Source organism: Apiospora kogelbergensis, assembly GCF_038363985.1.
Source record: "Apiospora kogelbergensis strain CBS 113332 chromosome Unknown utg000005l_segment0_segment0, whole genome shotgun sequence".
NCBI lineage: Eukaryota > Fungi > Ascomycota > Sordariomycetes > Amphisphaeriales > Apiosporaceae > Apiospora > Apiospora kogelbergensis.
The window spans coordinates 5,729,809-5,753,360 of record NW_027117422.1 but is presented as its reverse complement, the minus strand read 5'-3'; the positions used below and the strand labels follow the sequence as shown (position 1 = coordinate 5,753,360).

The 23,552-nt window shown below is 56.3% G+C and overlaps 11 protein-coding genes across 11 annotated transcripts; 6 read left to right on the top strand and 5 right to left on the bottom strand.

The window, feature by feature from the left end:
* Nucleotides 1–107: 107 nt before the first annotated feature.
* Nucleotides 108–815, top strand: PG998_008553 (uncharacterized protein; the record flags this gene model as incomplete). The annotated part of the gene is made up of 5 exons (XM_066875369.1): nt 108–158; nt 215–235; nt 315–399; nt 488–695; nt 764–815. The coding sequence occupies 5 exons, from the start codon at nt 108–110 to the stop codon at nt 813–815; spliced, it is 417 nt and encodes a 138-aa protein (XP_066731314.1).
* Nucleotides 816–2,481: 1,666 nt separating this feature from the next.
* Nucleotides 2,482–3,456, top strand: PG998_008552 (uncharacterized protein; the record flags this gene model as incomplete). The annotated part of the gene is made up of 2 exons (XM_066875368.1): nt 2,482–2,844; nt 2,905–3,456. 2 exons carry the CDS (start codon nt 2,482–2,484, stop codon nt 3,454–3,456), a joined length of 915 nt encoding a protein of 304 aa, XP_066731313.1.
* A 442-nt stretch (nt 3,457–3,898) lies between these two features.
* PG998_008551 (uncharacterized protein) lies at nt 3,899–5,543 on the bottom strand (the record flags this gene model as incomplete). Its single annotated transcript, XM_066875367.1, has 4 exons — nt 3,899–4,443; nt 4,506–4,944; nt 5,028–5,095; nt 5,252–5,543. 4 exons carry the CDS (start codon nt 5,541–5,543, stop codon nt 3,899–3,901), a joined length of 1,344 nt encoding a protein of 447 aa, XP_066731312.1.
* Nucleotides 5,544–6,579: 1,036 nt separating this feature from the next.
* Nucleotides 6,580–7,375, top strand: PG998_008550 (uncharacterized protein; the record flags this gene model as incomplete). Its single annotated transcript, XM_066875366.1, has 2 exons — nt 6,580–6,957; nt 7,034–7,375. The coding sequence occupies 2 exons, from the start codon at nt 6,580–6,582 to the stop codon at nt 7,373–7,375; spliced, it is 720 nt and encodes a 239-aa protein (XP_066731311.1).
* Nucleotides 7,376–8,845: 1,470 nt separating this feature from the next.
* On the top strand, nt 8,846–9,747 carry PG998_008549 (Alpha/beta hydrolase fold-1; the record flags this gene model as incomplete). Its single annotated transcript, XM_066875365.1, has 2 exons — nt 8,846–9,298; nt 9,394–9,747. 2 exons carry the CDS (start codon nt 8,846–8,848, stop codon nt 9,745–9,747), a joined length of 807 nt encoding a protein of 268 aa, XP_066731310.1.
* A 460-nt stretch (nt 9,748–10,207) lies between these two features.
* On the bottom strand, nt 10,208–12,586 carry PG998_008548 (alkaline phosphatase; the record flags this gene model as incomplete). Its single annotated transcript, XM_066875364.1, has 7 exons — nt 10,208–10,573; nt 10,651–11,315; nt 11,376–11,620; nt 11,677–11,765; nt 11,827–12,357; nt 12,420–12,467; nt 12,527–12,586. 7 exons carry the CDS (start codon nt 12,584–12,586, stop codon nt 10,208–10,210), a joined length of 2,004 nt encoding a protein of 667 aa, XP_066731309.1.
* Nucleotides 12,587–13,975: 1,389 nt separating this feature from the next.
* On the bottom strand, nt 13,976–15,494 carry PG998_008547 (tRNA-guanine transglycosylase; the record flags this gene model as incomplete). The annotated part of the gene is made up of 2 exons (XM_066875363.1): nt 13,976–15,210; nt 15,266–15,494. 2 exons carry the CDS (start codon nt 15,492–15,494, stop codon nt 13,976–13,978), a joined length of 1,464 nt encoding a protein of 487 aa, XP_066731308.1.
* A 915-nt stretch (nt 15,495–16,409) lies between these two features.
* PG998_008546 (uncharacterized protein) lies at nt 16,410–18,380 on the top strand (the record flags this gene model as incomplete). Its single annotated transcript, XM_066875362.1, has 1 exon — nt 16,410–18,380. The coding sequence occupies one exon, from the start codon at nt 16,410–16,412 to the stop codon at nt 18,378–18,380; it is 1,971 nt and encodes a 656-aa protein (XP_066731307.1).
* A 244-nt stretch (nt 18,381–18,624) lies between these two features.
* PG998_008545 (uncharacterized protein) lies at nt 18,625–19,670 on the bottom strand (the record flags this gene model as incomplete). Its single annotated transcript, XM_066875361.1, has 2 exons — nt 18,625–19,189; nt 19,264–19,670. The coding sequence occupies 2 exons, from the start codon at nt 19,668–19,670 to the stop codon at nt 18,625–18,627; spliced, it is 972 nt and encodes a 323-aa protein (XP_066731306.1).
* Nucleotides 19,671–20,426: 756 nt separating this feature from the next.
* PG998_008544 (uncharacterized protein) lies at nt 20,427–21,152 on the top strand (the record flags this gene model as incomplete). Its single annotated transcript, XM_066875360.1, has 1 exon — nt 20,427–21,152. The coding sequence occupies one exon, from the start codon at nt 20,427–20,429 to the stop codon at nt 21,150–21,152; it is 726 nt and encodes a 241-aa protein (XP_066731305.1).
* A 353-nt stretch (nt 21,153–21,505) lies between these two features.
* On the bottom strand, nt 21,506–22,884 carry PG998_008543 (uncharacterized protein; the record flags this gene model as incomplete). Its single annotated transcript, XM_066875359.1, has 2 exons — nt 21,506–22,422; nt 22,476–22,884. 2 exons carry the CDS (start codon nt 22,882–22,884, stop codon nt 21,506–21,508), a joined length of 1,326 nt encoding a protein of 441 aa, XP_066731304.1.
* Nucleotides 22,885–23,552: the final 668 nt, after the last annotated feature.

Here is a 23,552-nt window from a genome sequence, read left to right as displayed (position 1 = left end):
AACTGCATCCGCCCCAAACACCGAACTCCATCATCGTCGTCGTCGACTCAAGCAATAGCGAATTCACGACAACGAGGCGTCCACAGACCAATTGAGTTTCGCCCATCATGTCGACCATCACGAGGACCGTCCGCAACCTGTGGAAGGTTGGCATCCGGGTATGCCGATCTAATTGAAGCTGTGCGGGACATTGGATGCTAACTCTTTGCGACAGGACTACTTCCACCAGATGAACGTACGCGATTGACCCCTACCTACCCACGACGACAGCAACTGGCCTTCGCGAGAATGGTTCTGACTTTTTGACTCAATAGCACATTGGTGACACCAAGGCTGGAACTCTGATCGGCACGGACCGATTCGGCAACAAGTACTACGAGGACGAGAACGAACTGCCCCGTACGTGCAGACGAGCCCATTATGCGACGAGCAGAGAGGGCCGGCTTCCCCCTGGATGAGAGTCGAGGTAGCTAACATGTCGGACCAGTGCGCACACGATGGGTCGACTACAAGGTCCACGACTACGACGCCGCCCAGATTGAGCCCGGCTGGCACGCGTGGATGTCGTACAGCGTTGACAAGGCGCCGTCGCAAGACCCCGACCTCGCCTACAAGCGCCGTGTGTGGGAGGACACCGACTACAAGACCATCCCCAACTTCACCCAGACGAGGGGCGCCTACAAGCCCTACAATACGTACGCTGCCCCCTGAATCCTCCGCCGAGGGTCTGCATATCGATGCAGTGCTAACGTTTTCGTGATAGGGTCAAGCCGAAGCACACCGCATGGGAGCCCGTTGCCGCACCCAGATCGTAAACAGAGAGACCAGGAAGAGGCGACACCGTGTATATATTGCGCTAGAGAACTAGCTTCGCTGCAAGAATCCGAATACAGACAGCTATTCCGCAGCATCCTATGATTATCCTCGACAGTGTACCATTTCTTGGTCCCGCGCCTTTAGAGCATCTCGCTTTGAAATACCTGATTCGTTGCCCTCATGCCTACTACCCCCTCAAAGTGACACAGTATCTCCTCGACGTAAGGTCGGTCGGAAGACAGTCTGGACGGCACTATGGCGGGAACCGCAGGGTAATAACTCCTTTTATACAAGACAAGAGGTTGACCATCGCTTGAGTCTGGCTTTGCCCTGCATGAGAACTTGCTGAATGTCAGGCCTGGGGTAGAGTACGCAGGGCTATAATTGAATACAGCCCATGACCGGACGAAGTAGCGAGCCCCAGCTTTGAAAATAGCTTGACTTAATGGTCGAGTGATATGCTTAGCTTCAAGAATCATTGAAATACTAGTCATGCAGCAGGTTTGTCACGTATATTTCATAATATTATTCAGATTCATACAGACGGGTCAACCTCATGGCAATCAATGTAGCCCAGCGTATTTCTTCGTGGATTGAATATGCTCAACATGGCACAAATGGTGGAGTCGTCCGATCGGCTACCAATATCTATTTCAAGCGATGAAGGGCCAACCAAGATAGATCTTAAGATTTTGGGATGCTGAACGATGCTAAACGGGTCATTGCCGATCCGAGGTGGGGGTTACACTTTCCGGGTATCACTGAACCCGTCTGGGCTGCCCGTTTGCCGTCTGCCGTCACCAAAAACCACACACAAGCTTGCGCCAGTCTCGGAAACGAGGCGTTCCGTTTCAAGCCCGTTACCAAGCGGGCGAATCGCAGCAAGGCACGGATCTTATTCAGCCGCGCCAGCATCTACTACTAAGCAAGGAGATTAGGCCTGGCGATCAATGGAATGGATGTTGTTTACGTGGACCAGCTGAGGGGTCCGTTCAGTACTCCTCATGTGCTCGGCATTGAGGCGGAAAGCGAATCGGGATGCCGAGGACATAGCTGGCCAACAACGTCGAATGGCGGAAACAATTGCTCTGTGTGTTAAGTATGGAATGGTGTCATCTGCCGGACATTAGAAACGCATTGGATGCTCTTTGCCTCTATGAACGTTTAGCGCAATTTCTACTTTAAGGCAAAGCGGCCGAGTTAAGGTCAGCTAGTGCTGACTTCTTTCATCTCAACCTCATCGACACACTGACGGAGCCGGATGCGTCTGGAGCCCGAGGGAACGGGCAGGCCGGGCTTGGTGAAACGACCTGACAAGCCCTGATGTTTTATGGGACAATGGGACAATGGAACTTCCCACCGTCACCACCACTAACCAAATGACCGGGACCAACCCGGCCTGACGCGATATTCTTCCCGATCCAGCCTGGCGACGATGACTTTTGTTGCATTCATCCCTGTTCAGAGTGGTGGGTCGCATATATACGGCCATAGCAGCAATTTCCCCATGATCTGCCGCTAGCCTCCACGGAGTCCAGCGCCACCATTGTTCATGACTTCTTAAGAGCCCTGGAATCCCCGTTTGAGTCGTTCGAGAAGCCGACACATACAACACCACTCGAGTCAGAATTTGCCTACCTCCTACCTGCAACGGGGTCGTTCAGAATGGCATACAGCGCCCCCCTCTTCCAGATGTTCGTCGCACTCCTTGCACTGGCGGCCCCGGCGCTGGGCTCGCGCTCCAAATGCACCGCCAGAGATAGCTGTGTCACCCAGAGCTGCCCGAACCCAATCGCCCAACAGTACCCCAACCTGGTCTCGGGCACGCTGAATGGGACCACTCTCATTGTGCCTATTCCGCTCGAGCAGGCACGGGCGCTGATTCCCCAGGAGTACACCATCTTGGAGAATGCCTACCGGGGTCTACTCGCCTCGTTCCCAGCTGGCATGTACCCGCTCATGGTCACTGTAGCGGTCGACCACGATCTCCAACTCCCCGCTTACAACGTCACGGTTGGGGACTTTTCTGTAAGTCGACAACAAGACGTTCATTGGTGCTATCATTGACTAACCTGCGCGTCCCTCCAGCGTTCTGCTCTGGAGTTCCCTTTCCTCGACATCCTTGGCAATGGCTACAGCAACTTCCGGTGGGCTGCCACCATGATGGTGACGTCTACGGCCCAGGCCGCCATCACTGGATCCGAAGGCCTCGGCTTGACCATCTATCCGTCCGCCTTCGAGCCGGCCTGCGACCCGTACGCGCCCCAGCCGGACGGCAGCCTGCTGATGCACTCGGAGAGCGTCACCCCCGGCGGCGCCGACGCCAAGTTCATGACCGTGCAGACCCAGGCCTCGCCCGGCATCGTCCCATACCCCTTGACCTTCATCCGCAACGTCACCAACCAGCCCACCTTCGCCAACACGAGCGCCTGCGACAACTACATCCGGCTGTACAACACCAGCAACAGCGCCGGCCCCCACGAGCCCCAACCGGTCTCGGGCACCGTCTTGGCCAATCTGGACCCGTTCACCACCAACCAGACCTGGGCCGGCGTGTACGGTTGGAACTACGCGACGTCCTTCATAGAACCTCCGGTACCAGGGAAGTGCGCAGACCTTGCCAACTTTATTGACTCCTGAGATATGGGCAATTGCCTGGCGCGAGGATCAGGCATGGCGCTTTATGGTTGCGGCGATCGCACAAGTACCCCATTGGTGAAATAACCAATACAGAGTGTCGTGGGTGGCAGAGAGAACAGCCCACTTGCGTTCTAGAGATACCCATTATGCAGCGTTGAGTTTTTAATTGAAGTTGAGCTTCCCTCACAATTGACTTGAAGTACGAATCAACTGGTCCTTCTTGTGTTGGATCTTGATATGTATTAACAGAAGTAAAAGTATTCGTCGTGAATGTCAAATGGGTATGTGCGTACCCGTTGCTATGAAGCTGGGGTATTTGATAATTATACAAGTAATGAAGAAAGGAGGCCGTGAATGCATATACAAGGAAGCAACGATTCCCGAAACCAAACGCCGACATCCTATATCGTCCCTTTTATTCGTACAGCGGCCAGGGCTTCGCTTATACCTGTCCGCCGGGCTGCGTCCGCCTCCCATATTGCGACGCCGTCTCGTAGGACCACTCGGTATGGATCTCCTTCGTGATGGCCGTCAGGGGGATATCGTCGTGGCTCGGGACGTAGCCGAGCCCCTCGTTGCTGCCATCGCGGTTGTGGGAGACGGTGACGGAGCAGCGGATGGCGGCGCCGCGGGTCTTGGCGCCGACGCCGCCGAAGGTCGCATCGTCCTCCCGGTCGTCGTCGATGACGCCGTACTTGCCGTCCTCGAGCGCGCCGAGCGGCTTCGAGTGCCGGACGTAGCTGCCGCCGCCGATGGTCGCCACGCCGCCCGACCGCTTGGCGTACGACGAGCTGTTGCCGCCGCTGTGGTGCTTGCCGCCCAGCTTGTTCTTCTTGGCGCCGTAGCTCAGCCCCCGCGACCGCAGCGTGCTCGGGTACACGGCCTTGAACACGATGCGCACGAGCGGGCCCAGCGTCGGCAGGCAGGCCGAGACGATGCCTGACGCGATCTCGATGACGTTCCAGGCCACGCCGTCGCCGAGTGTGTCTAGGTGCGAGATTGCCATGTTAGTCGGAAACTAGATAGATATATACGCATTCGAGACTTACAGGAGTTGTCGTCGTGGTCGTACCGCAGGAAGATGACGAAGCGGTAGATGCTGGTGAAGACGACGTAGGAGCCGAGCAGGAAGATGATGATGAGGAAGACGCGCTGGGTGCGGTTGGTCTTGAGGTTCCAGACGTGGCGCATGGGCAGGCACAGGATGGTGACGTCGAGCAGCATGCAGGGCACCGAGATGGCCAGCTGGGTCAAAAACAAGTCAATGCAGCCGCCCTGCAGCCAGGGGTGCCACAGCTTCTCGCGGGGGAGGCACTGGAAGGTCGCGGCGAAGACGGTGCCCACGTTCCACACGCACGAGAAGCCGCCGAGTACGTACGAGCCGATGCGGATGTCGCGTGTCGGGAAGATGCGGAAGTACAGGTAAAGCAGCGCGATCTTGTACATGTTGACGCCCGTGCAGTAGAGGATCTCCGCGCCCACCAACGTCTGTTTACCCCCGAGGATTCGTTAGTTCCCATGGTCTTCCTTCCTTTAGGGGGGCTTTTTCCCCGTCATAATATGTCACTTACCTGGTTCATCGTCTCGAGTTGCTCCTCGCTTAGAGCGCCAGTGTGTAGTCCCACGCCCTGATTGATCACTAACACGAAAAGGTCAGCAGAAATCCCAAGAAGCACGTGCGATGCGGTTCTGCGCGTCTCCTGGGCGAGTTGTCGACTCTCCCCCTGTCCTCTCCTCCTCTCCCATTTCCTGAGGTCGCTTTTCATCCGCACAGGAAGGTGTAGAGACAACTTACACACGATGTTCATGATCATATTGCCGTATAGAATCACCAGTGTCACCACCGTCAACCAGTCGTCGATCAAGAGTTTTGCACCCTGCCGGCGGCGCGCCACGAAGCGCATGGCCACGACGACGGTGGCGAAGAGGGTGAAGCCGACGGTGAGCCAGCGAGAGCGGTCCCTGACGTCCTCGGTCAGGTCTTGTTTCGCGGCCACCTCGGCCATGTGCTGCATGTACGCGGCCTTGGCGACGGCCTCATCGTACCGGCGCGCGATGTACGAGCGGATCCAGAACGGGTTGTGCATGGCGATTGGCGTTCTTGCTGATAGCTGGTCCGGCGGACGGCAAGGCGAGAAGCTGGACACTCGATCTCGGGGATGCCACGGCGCAAGATAAGACAAGTCAAAGAAAGAAACAGGCGAGCTCGGAGATATAAGCAAACAAAGTCGAGGACGTCGCTATTCGGCAGTATGTAGCATTGTGCATGGGAATCCTCGGCTCAGAGTAAGTAAAAGGGTCAAGGGAGCCGCCGGGTCCTGCCAGGCTAACTAATGATATAGGACAAAAGCGCTATACCTCCTCCTTTGACCACACGCTGCGCGGCGGCCCATCGAAGTAGCTCGTGAAAGAAGGTCGAAGCGATCATGTGGGGGTGCCGCTCGTTCCCTCGGCCACGGAAACCTTGCCCTGTTTGGCATAGGTATACTTGTAACTGATGTCGATGTCGATGTCTAAGAGTCCCTTGTACTTGCTTGCCTTTGTGTGTTTGTTCCTTGTGCATGGCAGGCTGCCCCCTCCCCCTTGCATACATATATGTACATGGGTGGGTCTGTCAGATATGATGACTTGTCTGTTTGCTTATTTGCTTGTTTGCTTTGTAAGTTTTAGTTGTCCTTCTTATTACCGACCTTCCGGGATTTCTTCTTAGGTGCCCCCATTGGCAGCCAGATTCAATGTTGATCGAGTAGCACAGGATTCGTCGGAGTTACGGCGCGGAGAGTTCCGTGAAGCTCATTTACTTGTCGATATACTGCTGCATATAGTAGATAGAGTTCAGGTGAAGTCGTCCGTGCGGTGGATACCACTTGTATAGGATGTACTGTAACAGGGTCCGATGCAACGTGGGAGAGGGGCTCCGGGTGCGCCAAGGGGCGTGGGGGCTCCGTCCTGGTTTGCACTCCAATGCCATGATTGTGGCATGTGGTGGACATTTAAGCGAGGCAAAGGGTCTTTGTCTTCTGCTTTGTCCACTGACAAGCGGTATAACTGCACCTAATAGAATCACATTACACCCCGACTCCCACCTACCAACATACACAAATCATACATCCCCGAGTCATCATGTCTAAGCCAGTCATTGTTATCGTTCCGGGCTCGTGGCAGAAGCCCGTGGGCTGGAACGGCTTCGTCCAACAGCTCCAGGGTGCCGGCTACGAGGCCATCCACGTCTCCATGCCCACGGTCGGAGGCACGGAACTGCCTCTTGCCGGTCTGGCCGAGGACGTTGCTGCCGTGCAGGCCGTGCTTCAGAAGCTTGCCGGCGAGGGCAAGAAGGCCTTGGTGCTGGGCCACTCCTCCGGCGGCCTGGTGGGCAGCAACGCGATCGCCGGCCAGGATAACGTCGTGGGCATCATCTACCTCTCCGCGTTCATGATCCCGAGCGGAAAGGCCCTGCTGGACATGCTGGGCGGAAACCCTCTTCCGTGGATGGACATCCAGGTTCGTGACTCTTGCTATTTTCCTAGCTCTATCAAAAGAAAAAGAAGTGGACTGACATTGTGCGCGACATTGACAGGGAGACCGTGTGGTGGGAGTCCCTGAAATGATACCGCAGGTGGCCTTCAACGACATGGCGCCCGTGGAGCAGGCCAGATGGGGTGCGGAGATGACGCATACCTCCACGGCGCTCTTCGCCACGCCCAGCAGCCACGAGCCGTGGGCCACGGCGACGCCCTGTGGGTACATCTTCTGCTCGGACGACAACGCGCTGCCCTTCCCCATCCAGCAGCAGATGGCAGCGCAGCTGGGGCCGGCCCCCAAGACGGTTACCCTCAAGGCGGGGCACTGCCCTTTCCTCAGCATCCCGGCGCAGCTGCTGGAAGCCGTCAAGACGCTCGAGGCGCAGCTGCTGCAGTAGAGAACGCAGGCCGCGGGCAGGCAAGCAGGTACGCGTTTCACGTATATTGTCACTGTGGGGGTGGCCGCCGCGTCATTGGAGCGGGAAGCAGGCCGAGTCAGGATCGGTGCCGTGCCGATCTCGATAAAAGGCACATCCAGCCTTTGCTGTTGTTCGGCCTAGGGCCTTAGCACAAGGCACTTCACCAGGCACCAGGAAACGAAAAAGTAAGGATATGGAGGAGGATCCAACGCTTTGACATGACACGCCCCATATGGTGCCATTCCTGGCTGTAATGTAGCTTGGCGAGGCCCACGTGGTCGGTTTAGTCGAGAAGAGAACCAACGTGTCTCGGTATATACATATGCATACATGTATATAGACCTGCTATCAGAAGTTCCAGACTAGATTACTTTCCTGTCCTGCAAAAGCATAATCCTGTGCACATAGGTTGAAGGGAAATCATCTTCTTCTCGCGGATGTGTAGGGAGTAGACCTGCAGAGGTCTATCCGTTACTGAACGATTTCTGGTTGTATCGGGATCTAAAGCAGAATGTCAGGGGTTGTTACGGGGTGGAGGCCGATAAAGATTCGCCGTCCCCTGAACCCTGCGCCCAACAAGCCTCAACGGCGTGCGGCCCGCACCCAATTGCCAATACGACGCTGCTTCATGTACTTTTCGACCTCTGCAACTACGTAGGCCTATTTGCTGGTGCGTTGCTACGCATCAGCCGCAAGAGCGCCTCATTCCCGCGAGTATAGTCAACTACCGAACGAAAGCTTATTTTCGTGTCCGTCTATACTCAGATCGATGGCTCTTTTTAATTGGTGCATCGCCTAGGCGGGCAAGGCAGGAAATTGAAACCGGTTGAAAACGACATATCTGACCACTTTCTTGACTGCCTGACTCGCGCGCCCTGGCAAATTCCGTGACAGCCTCTGTCGCCATCCGAGCGCGGTGGAACTTCAGGTGCATGGCCATGCTTACCAAAGCAGACACCCGCCGTCGTCTGCTACGAGCAGCCTCCGGCCTCATTGATAGTAGGACGGGGAGTGGGTAACAGATGTCGTCGCTCCAGGCTTCCTGCCATTGTCCACCTCCCACCCACCGCTCGTCCACTGCGGATATACACATGAGGCCCGCCCATGTCGACATGCCGAGGTTTGGGTTCCTGGTCCTCTGATCGAGAATGGCTATGGGGCCGCTGTGGTCCTCCGCTGTGTCCATCTGGGAGATTGTCGGGGGGTTGATATAGGCGATAGAGAGAGCAGCAATGCTAGATTCCCAGCAATGAGTCTAAAATCCTGCTTAGACTGCCGATCTCTTATAAAGACCGTTGCATTGCCAGTGACTTCCAGGCCGTTCCTCGCTTAAGCGTCCTGCATTGCATTCCCTCCCGCATTAGTCCCAGCAGCAAGCACTACACACTCGTTTTTCTGGGTTTTACCGAACCTGTCCACTCCCTTACGAATCACCTGTAAAACCAAACCATGCGCTTCTCTCTGTGCTCGGCCGTCTTGGCCTTCGGCTCGATCGGCGCCGCCGTCAACCCTACCGTGGTCATCGTGCCCGGCGCGTGGCAGATCGACCCGTCGTGGGCCGGGTTCATGCAGAAGCTCAGCGGCGCGGGCTACGAGACCAAGAAGGTGACGCTGCCCAGCGTGGGCATCTCGCGGACGGGCCTGGACGAGGACGTCGCCGCCACCGCCGCCATCGTCGACCCCCTCCTCGACGCCGGCAAGGACGTCGTCCTCCTGTCCCACTCCCTCGGCGGCCTGATCGCCGGCAACGCCGTCCAGGGCCGCGACTACAACTCGCGCAAGGCCGCCGGCAAGAAGGGCGGCGTCATCCAGACCATCTACCTCGCTGCCTTCATGTGCCCCCAGGGCGCCTCGCTCCGCGACCTCATGGGTGGAGAGTTCTTCCCCTGGATGAAGGTTGAAGTAAGTATTCTTGTTCTTCTTTTTCAACTCCAGCATCTCCACATTGTAAACATCCAATGGAACACCACAATGCTGACCACACTACTACAACACAGGATGGCATGGTCACCGGCGACCCCGCGCAGATCGAGACCATCGGCTTCAACGACCTGTCTGCGGCCGAGGCCAAGAAGTGGGCGTCCGCCATGACCTGGACGTCCGAGAAGGTCTTCACCGACGCCTCCAAGTTCTCGCCCTGGGCCGCGGGCGTCACCGAGGCCTACATCCACACCGAGCTCGACAACGCGCTGCCCTTCGCCGCCCAGCAGGGCATGCAGGCCATGCTGCCCGCCGGCTCCGCCGTCTTCAGCATCAACTCCTCCCACGTGCCCTTCATATCCCACCCGGACGAGCTGCTGCCCCTGGTCCGCAGCGCCATCGACGCCGGCATCGCCGCCAAGAAGGCCTAAGCTACGCATACTCTATACACTGTAGATGACCGTTGGCTTTGTGTTATACCCCTTCTATCCAGCTTGAGACGATGCAAGCGACCTCAAGCGTCATGCAATAGAACTAGAAAATATACAATTTCCTCCCACTTGAGATGATGCGGATTTCGTTGTGCTCGTGAGCCTGTCGACATCAGTAGTGCCGAGTCGCCCTGAACATTGAGCTTGCGGTGCCTGCGGGAAAAAAGGGTTGATAGAAAAAGGGAAAGGGGTCAGAACACAAGTGGTAGTTGCAGTGCAGTCTAAAAGGGAGACCCATTTCCCTGGTGGCCATTTTCTTGCGGCTTGAGCGGGACAGGTTGTGTCACAATGCCAAGCGGGAATACGATTCTATGTTAGGGGGTGGTGTAAATTGCAGATTACACATTAAATCTATCGTCTAATCGACTACATGCCACTCCACCATAACTCGACCCCAATCTCAATGCTTCTTGGCAGCACAAGGCTTGCCGCCCAGCCCGGCGTCCGGGCGGGCGAGGCCCAGGCAGTTGGCCATCTTGTAGAAGACGTCGATGTTGGAGTAGGTGCCGCCGAAGGTGTCCTGGCAGGGGCCCATGGCGTAGACGGCGACGTCGGTGAGCGAGTGGACGCCCTGGCTCTCCGACGTGGGCAGGGTGCCGTTGACCACAAACCCGTCGGGCGCGTCCTTGGCGTTGGCGAAGTAGTCGGCCGACGAGAAGCCCGGCGTGTTGGTCGCCGGTGTCCGCGGCTGCGGGCTTAGCCGGTAGTTCTCCCGGTGGTCGGGGGTCGCGCCGAAGCCGGCCGCGATGGCGTAGCGGGGATCCCACTGGAGGAAAATGGTTGTTAGCAAAGGCTCGGATACGCAGGAAAAGAAAGGGGCTAGGGGACATGGGCAGAACTTACGTTGACGGGGAAGTTGGGGCCGGTCGAGTACGAGACGCCGGGGGCCTCGACCTGGTAGTTGGACAGGCCCGAGTTCTGGTAAACACCGACGGCCTTGCGGCGCTCGCGGTCCGTCTTCTGGTCGTGGAGGTACTGGGTGTCGACGCCGCCGAAGACGTCGAAGCCGTGGCCGTGGTCGGCGGTGACCAGGATCAGCGTGGACTCGAGCTCGCCGATGGACTTGAGGTGGGCGACGGTGGCGCGGACCGTGTCGTCGAGCTCCAGGAGGTCGCCCAGGGCGCGGTCGTAGTCGAGCGCGTGCATCTGCTTGTCGATGGAGGCGGCCTCGGACATGAGGAAGAAGCCCTTGTCGCCGCCGCGCTGGTGCAGGACGTCGATGGCCTTGAGCGTCATCTCCTTGAGGCCCGGCAGGTCCGTGGCGGCCGACTTGGCGCCCGAGGGGTCGTTGGTCAGGTTCTTGATGTTGTTGGGCAGGATGTTGCGGTCGATCCAGACGGGCAGGTTGGACCGGCAGAAGATGCCCAGGGCCTTTTCCTCGTTGGGGATGGCGGCAAGGGCAGTCTTGTTCCAGCTCACCGTGTAGTTGGCCTTGGCGAACTCCTTGTAGTAGTCCTTGCCCAGGTAGGAACCGGAACCGGCAATGAATTGCTCAGCACCACCACCGACTACACAGGATGATGTTAGCGGTCATTCGAATAAGATAGCCTGCCTTGGCTTCGACTTACAGTACACATCAGGGCCTCCGTGGTTGGTCCAGGTGTAGTTGGTCACGCTGTTCAAGGCCTGGTCGACAAGGGGACCGTATGAGCCACGGGACCGAGTGTGAGCAGTCAGGGCGGTAGGGGTAGCATCTGCCATGAAGGCAGTGGAGACAGCTCCCCATGCGGAGCCCCAGACGCGCTTGAGCAGCTCTACAATGGTCTCGACCTTGGGATCATCGTAGATATCGGGCGAGGAGTCGGCGTAGACACTGGCGTTGTTAGCTGCTGGCTGGATACGATGACAAGCAGCGTTCCTGGAACTCACCCCATGGCATTCACGGTGGACTTGTGGCCCGAGTACAGAGCAGAAGCCGAGTTGGCACTGTCGGTGATGAAGGTATCAATCGAGTGGGTCTGGATGGAAAGTCAGTCGAGGTGGGCAGAAGTTGGTTGATCTCCAACAATTGATTCATACCATCTGGTGGCCGATGACGGGGAACTTGTCGAGCTGCAGGTTCGACTGGTACTTTCCGTTGATGGTCTTGTGGCCAAGCAGACGGGCGGCCGTGATCATGTTGGTGGTCATGCCATCACCGATGAAGAGGATGATGTTCTTGGCCTTCTTCTCGGTGGCGAGCGGGCGGACGACCCACTCGGCGGTAGTCTTCTGCCCATTGTAGTAGTTGAGTGTGACCGTGTACTTGCCGGGCTCGTACAGAGCCACGCGGCGATAGATCTTCGAGGCGACATTGACGACCGTGGAGTTCTTGGCATCCTCGGCGTACAGGTCCTCAAACCACTTGAACGTCCACTTCTCGAGCTTGGGCTCGTCCAGCTTGAAGAACTTGGCCACATCCTCCGCGGCGCCGCCCTCTTTCGCAATGGTCACGGTGAACTTCTCATCCGGGACGCCGTTGTTGAAGGCCTCGGAGCCGTTGACCGGGGCATGGACCTCGAAACGGAGGTCGAAGTATTGCCCGGGCAGGAAGTCCTGCTGATCCGGTGGCTGGCATATCGTGTTAGTCGCTCGAGGTCTTACGACATGCGCTCGATATTGCCCAGACTTACCAGTACGCAGCCCAGAGTGGGACATGTTCCGAGTCTTTGGAAGTATTGCTGGAAGTGCCTGTTAGCGACGGGAGCTCGTGACGTGAATTGCGATGAACGCGACTTACACCCGAAACGGCAGTCAATGAAGCTGCCAGGGCGGCGAGAGTGTTCAGTCTAGCCATCATCTTGACAAGGTTAGGCCAATCGGAACCGGTGGTCTCTTGCTTTACCGCGCGCGACTTGTGAACCTTGAGGGCAAGATGGCACTGACACGGTGCCTGCAGGAGATGCCGACTGCTTATATAGGAGTGGTGCGGACCAACCTGTCCCAATGCAATGGAACGATATCCCTGCTCAGAGATGCGGGAGAGTCACTCAGCTGAATGCCTAGAAGCATGGGTGACATTTGCCCATTGGAGTCAACAGCAAAAAGGCCCTCGGCTGGGGTGATGATGGCATGCCAAGAACACTACGGCTGTATTGTGCCATTGTCTTGCATGCGATTAACATTGGGGCAGGGGTGGGCAACCAGCTCGCTCGGAATGGCGGCCGCAAACCGATGGGAGTTCACAGGAATCATGACAGCGATATACAACACGTGCTCTGTTGGAAGCCATGAGCCTTATACGGCAACCAAAACTCACGAGCTACTTATCAATAAAGCAAACGCGCCGAAATTTGGACTTGGCGTCATTGACTTCAGTTAGCGATACTTTCCACGGGTAAGCGCGGGGGGGCAGCATGGAAGACACGCCGAGAAGCAATGCGTTCCTGGCAGACCTCCACGGCCGGTAGAATTGAAAGTCGCGAAAACGTGGGTGGAATTCGCCGATATGATTGGCCACCTGCGATAAATGTTAGATGCATCTTCCCATCCCATGCGGGCTTGGCACATTGGCACAGCTTGATCGCATTTGCGGAGGCTTGGCGCCGCTCTGAACTTTAAGCTTGGCCCATCCCGTTTTCTCTCAAGGCATGGGAAATGGACGAAATTACGAGAAAATCGAAAAGATCACGGGTCAATGTAGTGATAGAGCAGGTGAAGGGTTTGTATCGTGGTAAGATTGTAGAACGCTGGCCTTTATAGGACAGCATCCGTCCTATACATCGTGGATGGCAGGCAGCTCAAGTCGAACGTAGTTTTTGCGAGGCACTATCGGACTTGCCTGATCAGGCACCGAGGCTGACTTCTCTAGTGCGCGGATTGGGTTCCTTGCTTGTGCGGCGACGTTCGCAAACTATCAGGCGACGTCTAGCGTGTACCCGGTCCCTCGGTCCCAACTACTCGGTACGGAGGCCGTGCAGGACGTAACCACACGCACACAAGTCCGCGAGCCCAATTACCTGCTGTATCCTGGTCCACTTCTGGGTAAGCGAATTGCTCCGCCGGCTTTCGCAGGGAACATTGAAACCAGATTGACTTGGGGGACCGATCGCAAGACAGGTGCAGTAGAGCAAAATGAACCTGTATCTGGGCCAGGCCATCACGCGGAGGCTTGGTGACCATGTTCAGTGGCTTATTGTCGTAGCCCGTCGTTTTGACACCACGAAGGCCATCTTGAAGATGACTGCCTTCAAGCCCCATCAATCTTGGCAAATCCCTCCTTGACCAAGGCAGCAGCATCGGCTTCCGGCACCAACGGCGTTTCGCTTCCGCCTGCTGCCGGGCCTGTCACAGCCAACCCCGCCGCCTCGGCAGCCGCAACCTGGTCTGGGGTCCCATCTCCTTCAAGCCTACTCCAAGGAGCTTTGTTGAGCTTCGGCTGCCCTACCTCGGGCTTGAAGTGATATCCACGTGCACGAGGTCGTACTCCAGTACCCAAGGGCAGCTCAAATTCGTAGCACTTGGTAAACTCTGCGGCCTTTTCCTCGAAAGTTCCATCTGCAATCGCTGCGCGGATGTTCTTGAAAAAGTCGCTCATCACACGGTGGTTGTGGATCTGCAACAGAGTCCAGCCGAGCATTTCTCTGGCATTCATCAAGTGCTGCATGTAAGCGCGGTGGTGGTTCGTACACGCGTAGCAGCCACAGCCTTCCATAAACGGCATCACAGAGACTTGATGCTCCTCGGAAGACACGTCGATGCCCAGAGGTTGAGTTCCGCTGGAACCTACCGTGGATGGAGGGAAGCGGAAGGTCATCGCCACTCCCGCATCCGATACATTGTTGAGAAGAGGAGAAGCGAAAATGTCGACGCCGAGTCGAACCTGGCGCAGAATCTCGTGGGGCGACTCGGGCGGTTCCATCGACAAACGAGGTAGATCTAACAACTGCGGATGATTTTTCAGATCATGTAGGATTTTGGTATCGTAGATGGTCAGGCCGGCTAGCCTGACAGCATGATCTTCCGCCAGGTGCTTCAAGTACTCCCACTGCATGGGGTAAGGAATCGGCAAAAGGGGTGCGAAGACATGGATACCCGAAGGTTTCAGCTTCTCCTCTGGGTCAAGGTGCGTGAAGAACTCATCGAGCCATTCACGGGTTCGCTGGACCATATACACCTGTCGTTTGGTACCGGGCGTGGTAGAGCTGAAGTTTATATCAGCCGGCGGGACGACGACATCGGGCATGACATGGTCGATCGCGGCGCAAAAGGCCTCACAGGTGACACGCTCGAAGCCTGTGGAAGTGAGGACCGAGATGTGCTTGGGTCCATTGCCATTTTGAGATATGACAGCAGGCGTCCTCCTAGGAGCCAGAATAGTCAATGTCGAGGATGGCGTGGCCGTGTAAGCGTGCAGAGGTCTGCAACCATCTTTGGGCAAGTTGAAGATGGCGGGCGATTTCCTCTTGCTGGACTTTTCTATGACTGGCAGGTCAGTACACTAGAGGGGGCAACGAAAGAGGAAGCAAGAGGTACCTACAGTCCTCCAAGGCCATATAGGTGGCCCGGATATCGGTATGCTTGCTTATGACATCCGGGGTCAGGTGTGGAACGGCGCCTCTCGAGGTAACACCCACGAAGGTAGGGGTGTCCAAGGGTGTTCGGTTGGCAGCCACGAGACGCCCGACTCTTGCAGCCAGACCGTGCTCAAGAGCAGGCTGTATGATTTTGAACGACATATCGTCACCACTCACGGCAGGCGCACTCATGTTTTCACCCGGAAGCTTGGCACAAATCCTGCGAAACCTAGCGACACTTGTGCTTTGCTTGTGCTCGAGATTGAACGCGTACGCCACCTGCGGGTGAGGAGCCTTTCTCGGAAGCGCAGAAGTGGCGGGAGCAACAGTGTCAGAGCAAAACAATCGCTTGTTGCTGCAGTAGATATCACCAGTTCGAGTCGACGACGAAAGGGTATTTTTGTCTCCACGGCTTCAATTCCAGAAATGAAAATGGGACTTGACCGCTTTCGGTTGATCTTTCTTGAGACGGATCGCAGTTGCGACCGAGTGGAAGGGCGGGGGCCTGATTGGCAGAGATTGGCACCGATTGGCGGCGATTAGCACCAGCCCGCCAATCACAGCGTAGCACTCCACGACTTGGCCGGTTCGTCCGGAACATCAGGGCCTGCCACTCACTGTCAGTGTGCCTGCCATGCCCCTAGGTTCTGCCTAGGCTCCCCCCAAGCTGAAACCCCCCCAGTCATGTCTTACGTTCGTACTCCACCGTCAGCCCCATCCATCACTCCCGTCCAACCAACCTACCGTCATCCTCTGCTTGCTGCTTCCGTTGTCGTGCGTCGTACATTCATTCTTGGTGTTTCCATGTTGTAGTTGTTTCTTGGATAGATATTGTTCTCTCCTTCATCCTACCATCCTTCACCGCGTGTTTGTCAATTGTCACACGTTTCGTCCGTACTCGTTTGCTTGACTGTGACTTGTGATAAAGCGACCGCGCAATTCCACTGCCCCTCCATCCTTCGTTTCGTCGATCTTGCGCCCGGCGTTCGACATTACCCTTCGCCCTAGTCGAGCCTAGTCCGAGATCGCAAACGGTTGCCAATGCTACATTGCGTCGCAGGCCTGTCGCTTGTTGCTTGGCTGTGCGTATCAAACCAGTAAAGAGAGATGGGCGGCGACAATCGAGACGAGTCTGTCCAAGTCGTTTCCGACATCGAACCCTCCGAGCCTTCCCGTTCCGACTCCCACCTCCACCACCCGGATGCCCCGATCGCCCAAGCTGGACATCTCGACATCGACGACAGCCCGAACTTGCCAACACCGCGCTTCATGCAGGACGAAGGAGCATGGAAACGATGGAAATGGGTGCCCTATCCGGCGCGAAAGCTCATTACCAGGGTAGCCACCTGGTCGAGGGGCCCGCCTGAGCCCAAAGATTGGAAGATCAACCCTCTCTTCCCTGCCGTGCAGCATGCTCCGATTTGGTTGTTGGAGCGATACCTGCCCAAGACGAAGTACAAGGCTTGGCTATACATGGGCTATGTCGTCATCTGGATTCTCACCTTCTGTCTCGTAATGCGACAAGGCCTCTTGTCTAGCGAGGTCGCAGAGTATGGGACTCCTAGCGACATTACCTGCGGCACGACATACTGGATGTCTGGCAACCAATGCGGACTCGATGGAAGCGCCTGCCGGCCATTCAGCGGCTCTGGGTTCGCATTCAAGTGCCCCGCCAACTGCGCCAGCTACCGAGTCCTCAATCCCCGAGCCGTAGGTACCGAGGAGGTCGTATACCAGCCACTGATCGTAGGTGGCCCGGCCGAGAATGGCAACATTTCTTCTGCTCGATACCGAGGCGACTCCTTCATCTGCGGCTCGGCCATCCATGCAGGTCTCATCACCAACGGGGGTGGTGGCTGTGGTGTTGTCAAACTCGACGGACAACATACGGGGTTTCCCGCGTCCTCGCGCAACGGGATTTCCAGTATAGGCTTTGACTCGTACTTTCCCCTGTCCTTCGGCTTTCCTGCTGGATTCGAATGCTCTTCTAAGGATGTGCGGTGGCCTCTCCTTGCGGTGTCTGTGACCTTCACAGCTGTGCTGTCTCTCTTCACGACTTCGGCGCCGCTTTTCTTCTTCTCCGTCTTCATCGGCATCTTCTGGCAAGTTGGCATGGCATCCGACGCCCCCAGTCATACGTCCATCGCCGGGCTGTTCTCGAATATTCTCGGAAAGTTCCTGCCGGCCATGTTCTGCGCATGGGTAATCTACGACAAGATGGGCGTCAAGCGCACTCTAAGGGGACTGACTGCGCAAGTTGAGAAGACCGTTCTTTGGCTTGGCGGCTGCTGGGTGGGCGCTCTTACCAACTATACGTTCGACTTCATACCGATACAGAGATTGAACGCCCACGACCTTCAGCAGCAACCTGGCGCCAAGGCTGCACTTGCTATAATCGTAATCGTCTTGGTTGTCATCATGGTTTCACAGATCTGGTTCTTCCGCCAGGAAGGGCGGCTCACGAAGTTCCTAAAGCTGTACCTGCTGTTCATCGTTGGCATCGTTATATGTCTTGTGCTGCCGGACCTCAGTCTTCGCATTCATCACTATATCCTTGCTCTACTGCTGCTTCCAGGAACGAGCATGCAAACGCGCCCGTCGCTGCTTTACCAGGGCATTCTCATGGGACTCTTCATCAACGGAATCGCAAGGTGGGGTTTCGACTCGGTACTCCAGACATCCACTGCCTTGCTGGGAGACGGTCAATTCGAGTCCCCACTGCCGAACATCGTGGCGCCCATCATAGCTTTGAACGCGCCGCTATGGAACATCACTTTCAATTGGGGTGCATCCCCTGGCCCCGAATTTGACGGAATCAGCATTCTGGTCAATGATGTCGAGCGCTTCCGAAGCTACTTCGACGATGACGACGCTAAGAGCAGCTTTACGTGGACGCGCAACAGCAGCCTGAAACTGGACGAGTATTTCAGGTTTGGCTACATGGATGGAAGCTCAAGTTGGGACTACTCCAAGGCGGGAACGTGGACTCCAGCAGGCGACTGGGTTGAGATGGCTGCTGGTCCATCCAAAGTCAAAATCAGGAGTTTAGACGGGCAATCTACCGCGATGCGAAGATGATGAATTATAGGTACGACGGTGTAAACAACCTGTTAGAGCAAATTGTACATATTGGAATAGATTCTCTATTCTTTTCTAGACTAAAGCCATGCTTTTATTTTGTGTATTTACTGTTATGGGATCGCACTTGAGGACCCATGGTCGGATCTTCCACGGGAGCTGGCCCGAGGTACGCAACACATGATTCGCCTGCATACGGATACGACAGGTCTCTAAGATATGTACATAGTCACTCACAGCTTACCTACGCCATAACCCACCCTACTTGCCTCGTTATTCCTCGGTTCCTGCACGCCTGCATCTGCGACCGCAAATCCCCACACTTCTCCTTGTGCTGGATGCTGCGGTCGGACGACGAGAAGGTAGCCGACGAAGTGGAGGAGTCGGTCGAATCCGAATCGGCCTCCACGACCCTGACATTCTTGCGCGCCGCGACCGCCCGGACCACGACATCCGGCTCCCGGCGCTGGCGCAGATGGTCGATGTGCTTGTTGACCAGGGCCTGTCGGGCCTCGGCCGGGCTGGGGCGCTTGCCGTCGGTCTCGCATTGGTACCCGGCGGTCCACACGCCGGCGCGGCGCTTCTCCCGCTTCGACAGGGTCCTGACGTTGCTCGGGGCGCTGTTGCGCCGCGCGACGGCGGCGGCGCCTCGGCGGTTGTCCGACGCGAGCGGGGGTACGGCTTGGGGTCCTGGTGGCGGCTGAGCTCCAGCAGGGCGTTCCAGGCCTGCTGCGCGGGGTTGGTCGGCGGGGTCGCGGACTTGCGACGCGGGTACGGGGTTCGTTCTCGTGTCTCGGCGGTCTTGGGTTCTGGGTACGTGAGAAAGCGCGGGACGGAGGATCGGATGGGGGAGTAGGAGATGGGAGTGGTGGAAGCGGAGGACGGGAAGTGGTCCGGGTAGCGCGAGATGGCCTCGGTGTAGGCGTGGCGGGCCTCGGGGATGTGGCCCTGGGCGCGCAGGATGTTGCCGCGGAGCACGTGGGCGTTGGCGAGGCTCCTCCCCGCGGCGCAGCGGCGTTTGGTGGCGTCTTTTTGTTCCTGGTCCAGAATATAGTCCTCATCCTCGTCTTCGTACTCGTCCTCTTCGTCTTCTTCTTCTTCATCGTCGAAGAGATCTTTGGCAAGGGTAATGGCCTCGGCGAGGACGGAAAGGGCTGAATCGTAGTCGTGGTCCGTCGGGTAGCCGGCCGGATGGAGGATCTTGTGGGCCTCGGTGATGAGGTTGTTGACGTCGGTCTGCAGGCTGGCCTTCTCCTCGAGGGTCAGGCCAAAGGTCGGGAAGTTGGTCATGGTGGCTAATATGAAATATGCAAAAGAATGTGAATAAGTAACAGAAGTTGAAACGATATGGTTACAAGAAAGGGGTAAAAGAAGAAAGTCCTGACTCCTAAGGAAATTAGTTATATGTTCTTGAGGTTAGCCGTGAAGGGGTGGTTTGTTGGAGAGTCAAGACGTGAACAAGAGAAGAAATGCGGTCAACGCTGTAAAGTGAATGAATGACAGACTTGTAGATGATGCCTTGCAAACCAAGCTTGCATGAAGCGCTACGTCCTATATAGAGACAACAGGTTCATTGTAATTTCCAACGTTGAATATTCTTTGTGTTCTATTCCACTATCCTTTATTACGCAAGACAATACTGAGCTTTGTGAGAAACGCCAAAGAACCAACAGGCCCTTTGGGTAACAAAGACGTCATGTTGAACTTCTAGAATGTAGTCTTCAGAGCAGACTGCCACTCCACGATTAGTCATGATAGTTGTTTTTACATCTTATTTTGGGGGGCTGTATGTGGTAGACTTGCTACTCATACAGCTCTAGGTTTCACCGCCGCGACGAGTACCATAAATTTCCGTACTTTATATGTCAAACTTTACCGCTCCATTGGGTAGCCCTGTGATATCAAATTTCTAAGCTGAAGCTGATCTCCATTAACTGCATGGATCAATACATAGTCTTCCCGCCTCACTCTTCCCGTGTCTTCATTACTCAACGTCTCTTTCCAGTTTATTCTTCTGCAGCTTCACTCCAACTCACTCCAACGACAATGTTGCTAAATGACAGCCAAGACTACCTCAGTCTCAATACCACTCAGAGAAGCTTGTTAAGCAATGGCGCTCAGTTCCATCCTTTCCCGCGTCTGCCCCCGGAGCTCCGCCAACAGATCTGGCTTTTCAGTATGGAGCCTCGCGAGTTGCATTACGGCCCTCCCTCCATCCATCGTCTCAGAGCCCCGGCGCCCGCTCTCTTGCATGCCTGTAGTGAGTCCCGGGTTTATCTGCAGCAGAATCATTACGTCGACGCAGTCCGCGGCACACCGGTCAATCTCGAAATCGACACCATCTTTCTCTATTGGCTGCAAGGCCCTGGAATTCAGGGAATCCTACCGCGCATCCAGAAAATGACCCTCTCGTTGTGTACCGCCGACGACTTCATCTCCCAGTGCTGCAACGTGTTGCGACAGAAAATGACAGCGCTGCGGGAGCTGAAGGTTCATTCCATCGATAGTTGCCGGATAGGTCAATTGCCCTGGTGGATGGAATGGACGCATGCCTTCGAGAAGCTTTACCACGACGAAGCAAATGAGCCAGCTTCCTTCTATATGCGCGTCATCGGACTACGTCACGGCAATGGATTGACCCGTGAGCTGACTCCCGAGAGTTACAGCCAGATTTATCGCCCCTGGCGCTTTCTGGATGACTGGGGTAATAGCCCCGATCTCCAACGTGAATATCCAAGACCAGGAGAGCTTTTCCAAGTGCTCGGACTGTGATGAGAACTTCAGTTTACAACAGAGGTTGCCTCCATGTCTGCACTCTTAGTTGTCCTGATTTATCCATCTACACCTTTGACCAAGATTCTGCAAGCAAATATCATACACAGCACAAGAATTTGGGGATGGATAAGTAGGGGAGCTATAATTTGTGCTCGGTTGTACTGCCGCATGCTGCGGCTAACAAATTGGGTGGTGAACCTGCGATATATATTTGATCCTCTAATACGTTACACGAGTCTGTCTTTCAATACGAGCCAGTGTTACAATGAATCTAAATACATGGAATCTACCAAGGTATTACAAACTTCAGACCTTTGACCCCTCCGAAGATAGTAGTGAAACATGCGACTCTAGAATATCTTCTTCAGCCCCCAGCCGACGGCCAAGACCCGGGCACCAAAGAAGCAGCTCATGGCGATGGCGTAGGAAAGGGCCGAGAAGATGATGACGGCGTTCCAGCCCGTCTGGGTGGAGCCGATCTCGCGCAGGGCGCCGCCGATGGGCAGGCTGGTCAGGGTGCCGAAGCTGGCGACCATGAGGGCCGTCGAGAAGAAGCGGCCGTAGCTGCGCGAGTCGCACAGCTGGCCGAGGCAGACGGGGTAGAGCCCGAGGTTGCTGCCGCTCGCGAAGCCGAAGGTGAGCACGAAGACGATGAGCAGCGGCCACGAGTCGCCCGCCGGCAGCCAGAAGGCCAGGATGGTGACGACGCAGAGCCCGATGGTCATGACGATGACGTTGAAGCGCCCGATGCGGTCCGCGAAGAAGCCCGGAATGAAGCGGCCAAAGAAGGAGCCCACGTTGAGCAGGGCCAGCAGCGTGTACGACGAGTTGGCCTCGTGGCCGTAGTCGGCCGCGTACGAGACGATGAAGGTCAGCGGCACGAAGATGCCCCACTCCATGAACCAGATGCCGGCGCAGCTGAGGGTGAACTTGGGGTCCCGGAAGACGGAGAGGTCGGGCAGCACCGACACCACCTTGGTGCTCGCCGGCAGGCGCGTGTGGATGAGGGTGTTGGCCGGAATGGCGAGTCCCAGCAGGATGAAGCCGATGATGCGCGTTGTCCAGGCGAACCCCACCTTGGGAAGCAGGCCCTGCATGAGCAAGGGGAATGCAATACCGCCCACCGACCCGGCCGTGGCGGCTATGCCCGTAGCAAAACCGCGACGTGCCTTGAAGAAGTGGGCGATGGCTCCGTAGGCAGGGACGTTCAACAATGCGCCGCCAATGCCGGCCAAAACCGAGTACGTCAGCATGATCTGGTAGTAACCTGAAAATCTGGGTTAGCAACGCACAGACACGGCTCGTATAACCTAGACTTACTAGTACACAGGCCGAGCAGCATTTGGCTGGCGATGACCAGCAAGCTCCCAGCGGCAACGAGCGCTCTCGGACCGTGGCGGTCAAAGATGGGCCCGGCCTGCATGCCGGCGAAGAAGACGATGAAGAGGTAGACACTGAAGATCCATCCTATGGTCGAGGGGTCGTACTCCTTCAGCTGGTTCGATGAGAAGTAGGACTCGAACACGGCAGCGCTGTTGATGATGCCAAAGACGGACAACATGGCACAGAAGGAGCCGAACACGACGGACCAGGCCTCGAGCCCACCCTCGGGGAAGGTGTCCTCTTCCTCGTCATGGCAGATGGTTTCGCTAGAAGAGTCGGAACTCACGACGAGAGGGTTCTGCGGATTGGGGGCGTCGGACCGCGACTGCCTCTTCTCCGAGTGCATGTCTGGTAGGTTCGATTGCGGTTGGGCAGTCGAACCAACAGTTTGATTTACGAAGCAGCTGTCATCTGCATTTTGGTGGTTTGGGTTCATGGAAGTCTTGACCCGTTGAACCTTCACGACGAGAGAGAGAAAAATGAAGGGGAAAAAGGAGAGGAGAGGGGGCCGTCAGCGAACGATGAACGAACGCCCTCTTGCAAGAGAACAGCCGATTCTCGACAGATGGATGTCGCGAGAGAGGGGACAGACAGCGGACGAGTTGATCAAACCGTGATTGAAAGGCTACAGTATTTAATGTGTTATCGACTGCCAATAATCCCCAGACACCAGGCAAGCGAGCGACAAAGCGCCGGCAGTAAACGAGGGTTGCGAGATTTCAAGTCCACTGACGCAGAGTTGTGTAACGACAATTGCTGCACTTTCAAATGAGCGAAGGGAAGCAAAGCAGATTTTGTTTTGCAGCAGCCGAGGGTGGCCAAAGTGGGTCGAACCCAATGCAATGTGCCAGACCGCAAGAACCGCCACCACAACCGACAACCACACCATATCCAGCAGGTCCCAAGCATCCCCAGAACTCACCGTCTCCATCTACTCCACGATCGGTGCTTGCTAAAAGACCTGCCTGGCCTCCATTTGGCTGCTAAACCTCGACTTCGGCGTCGGAGCCGGCC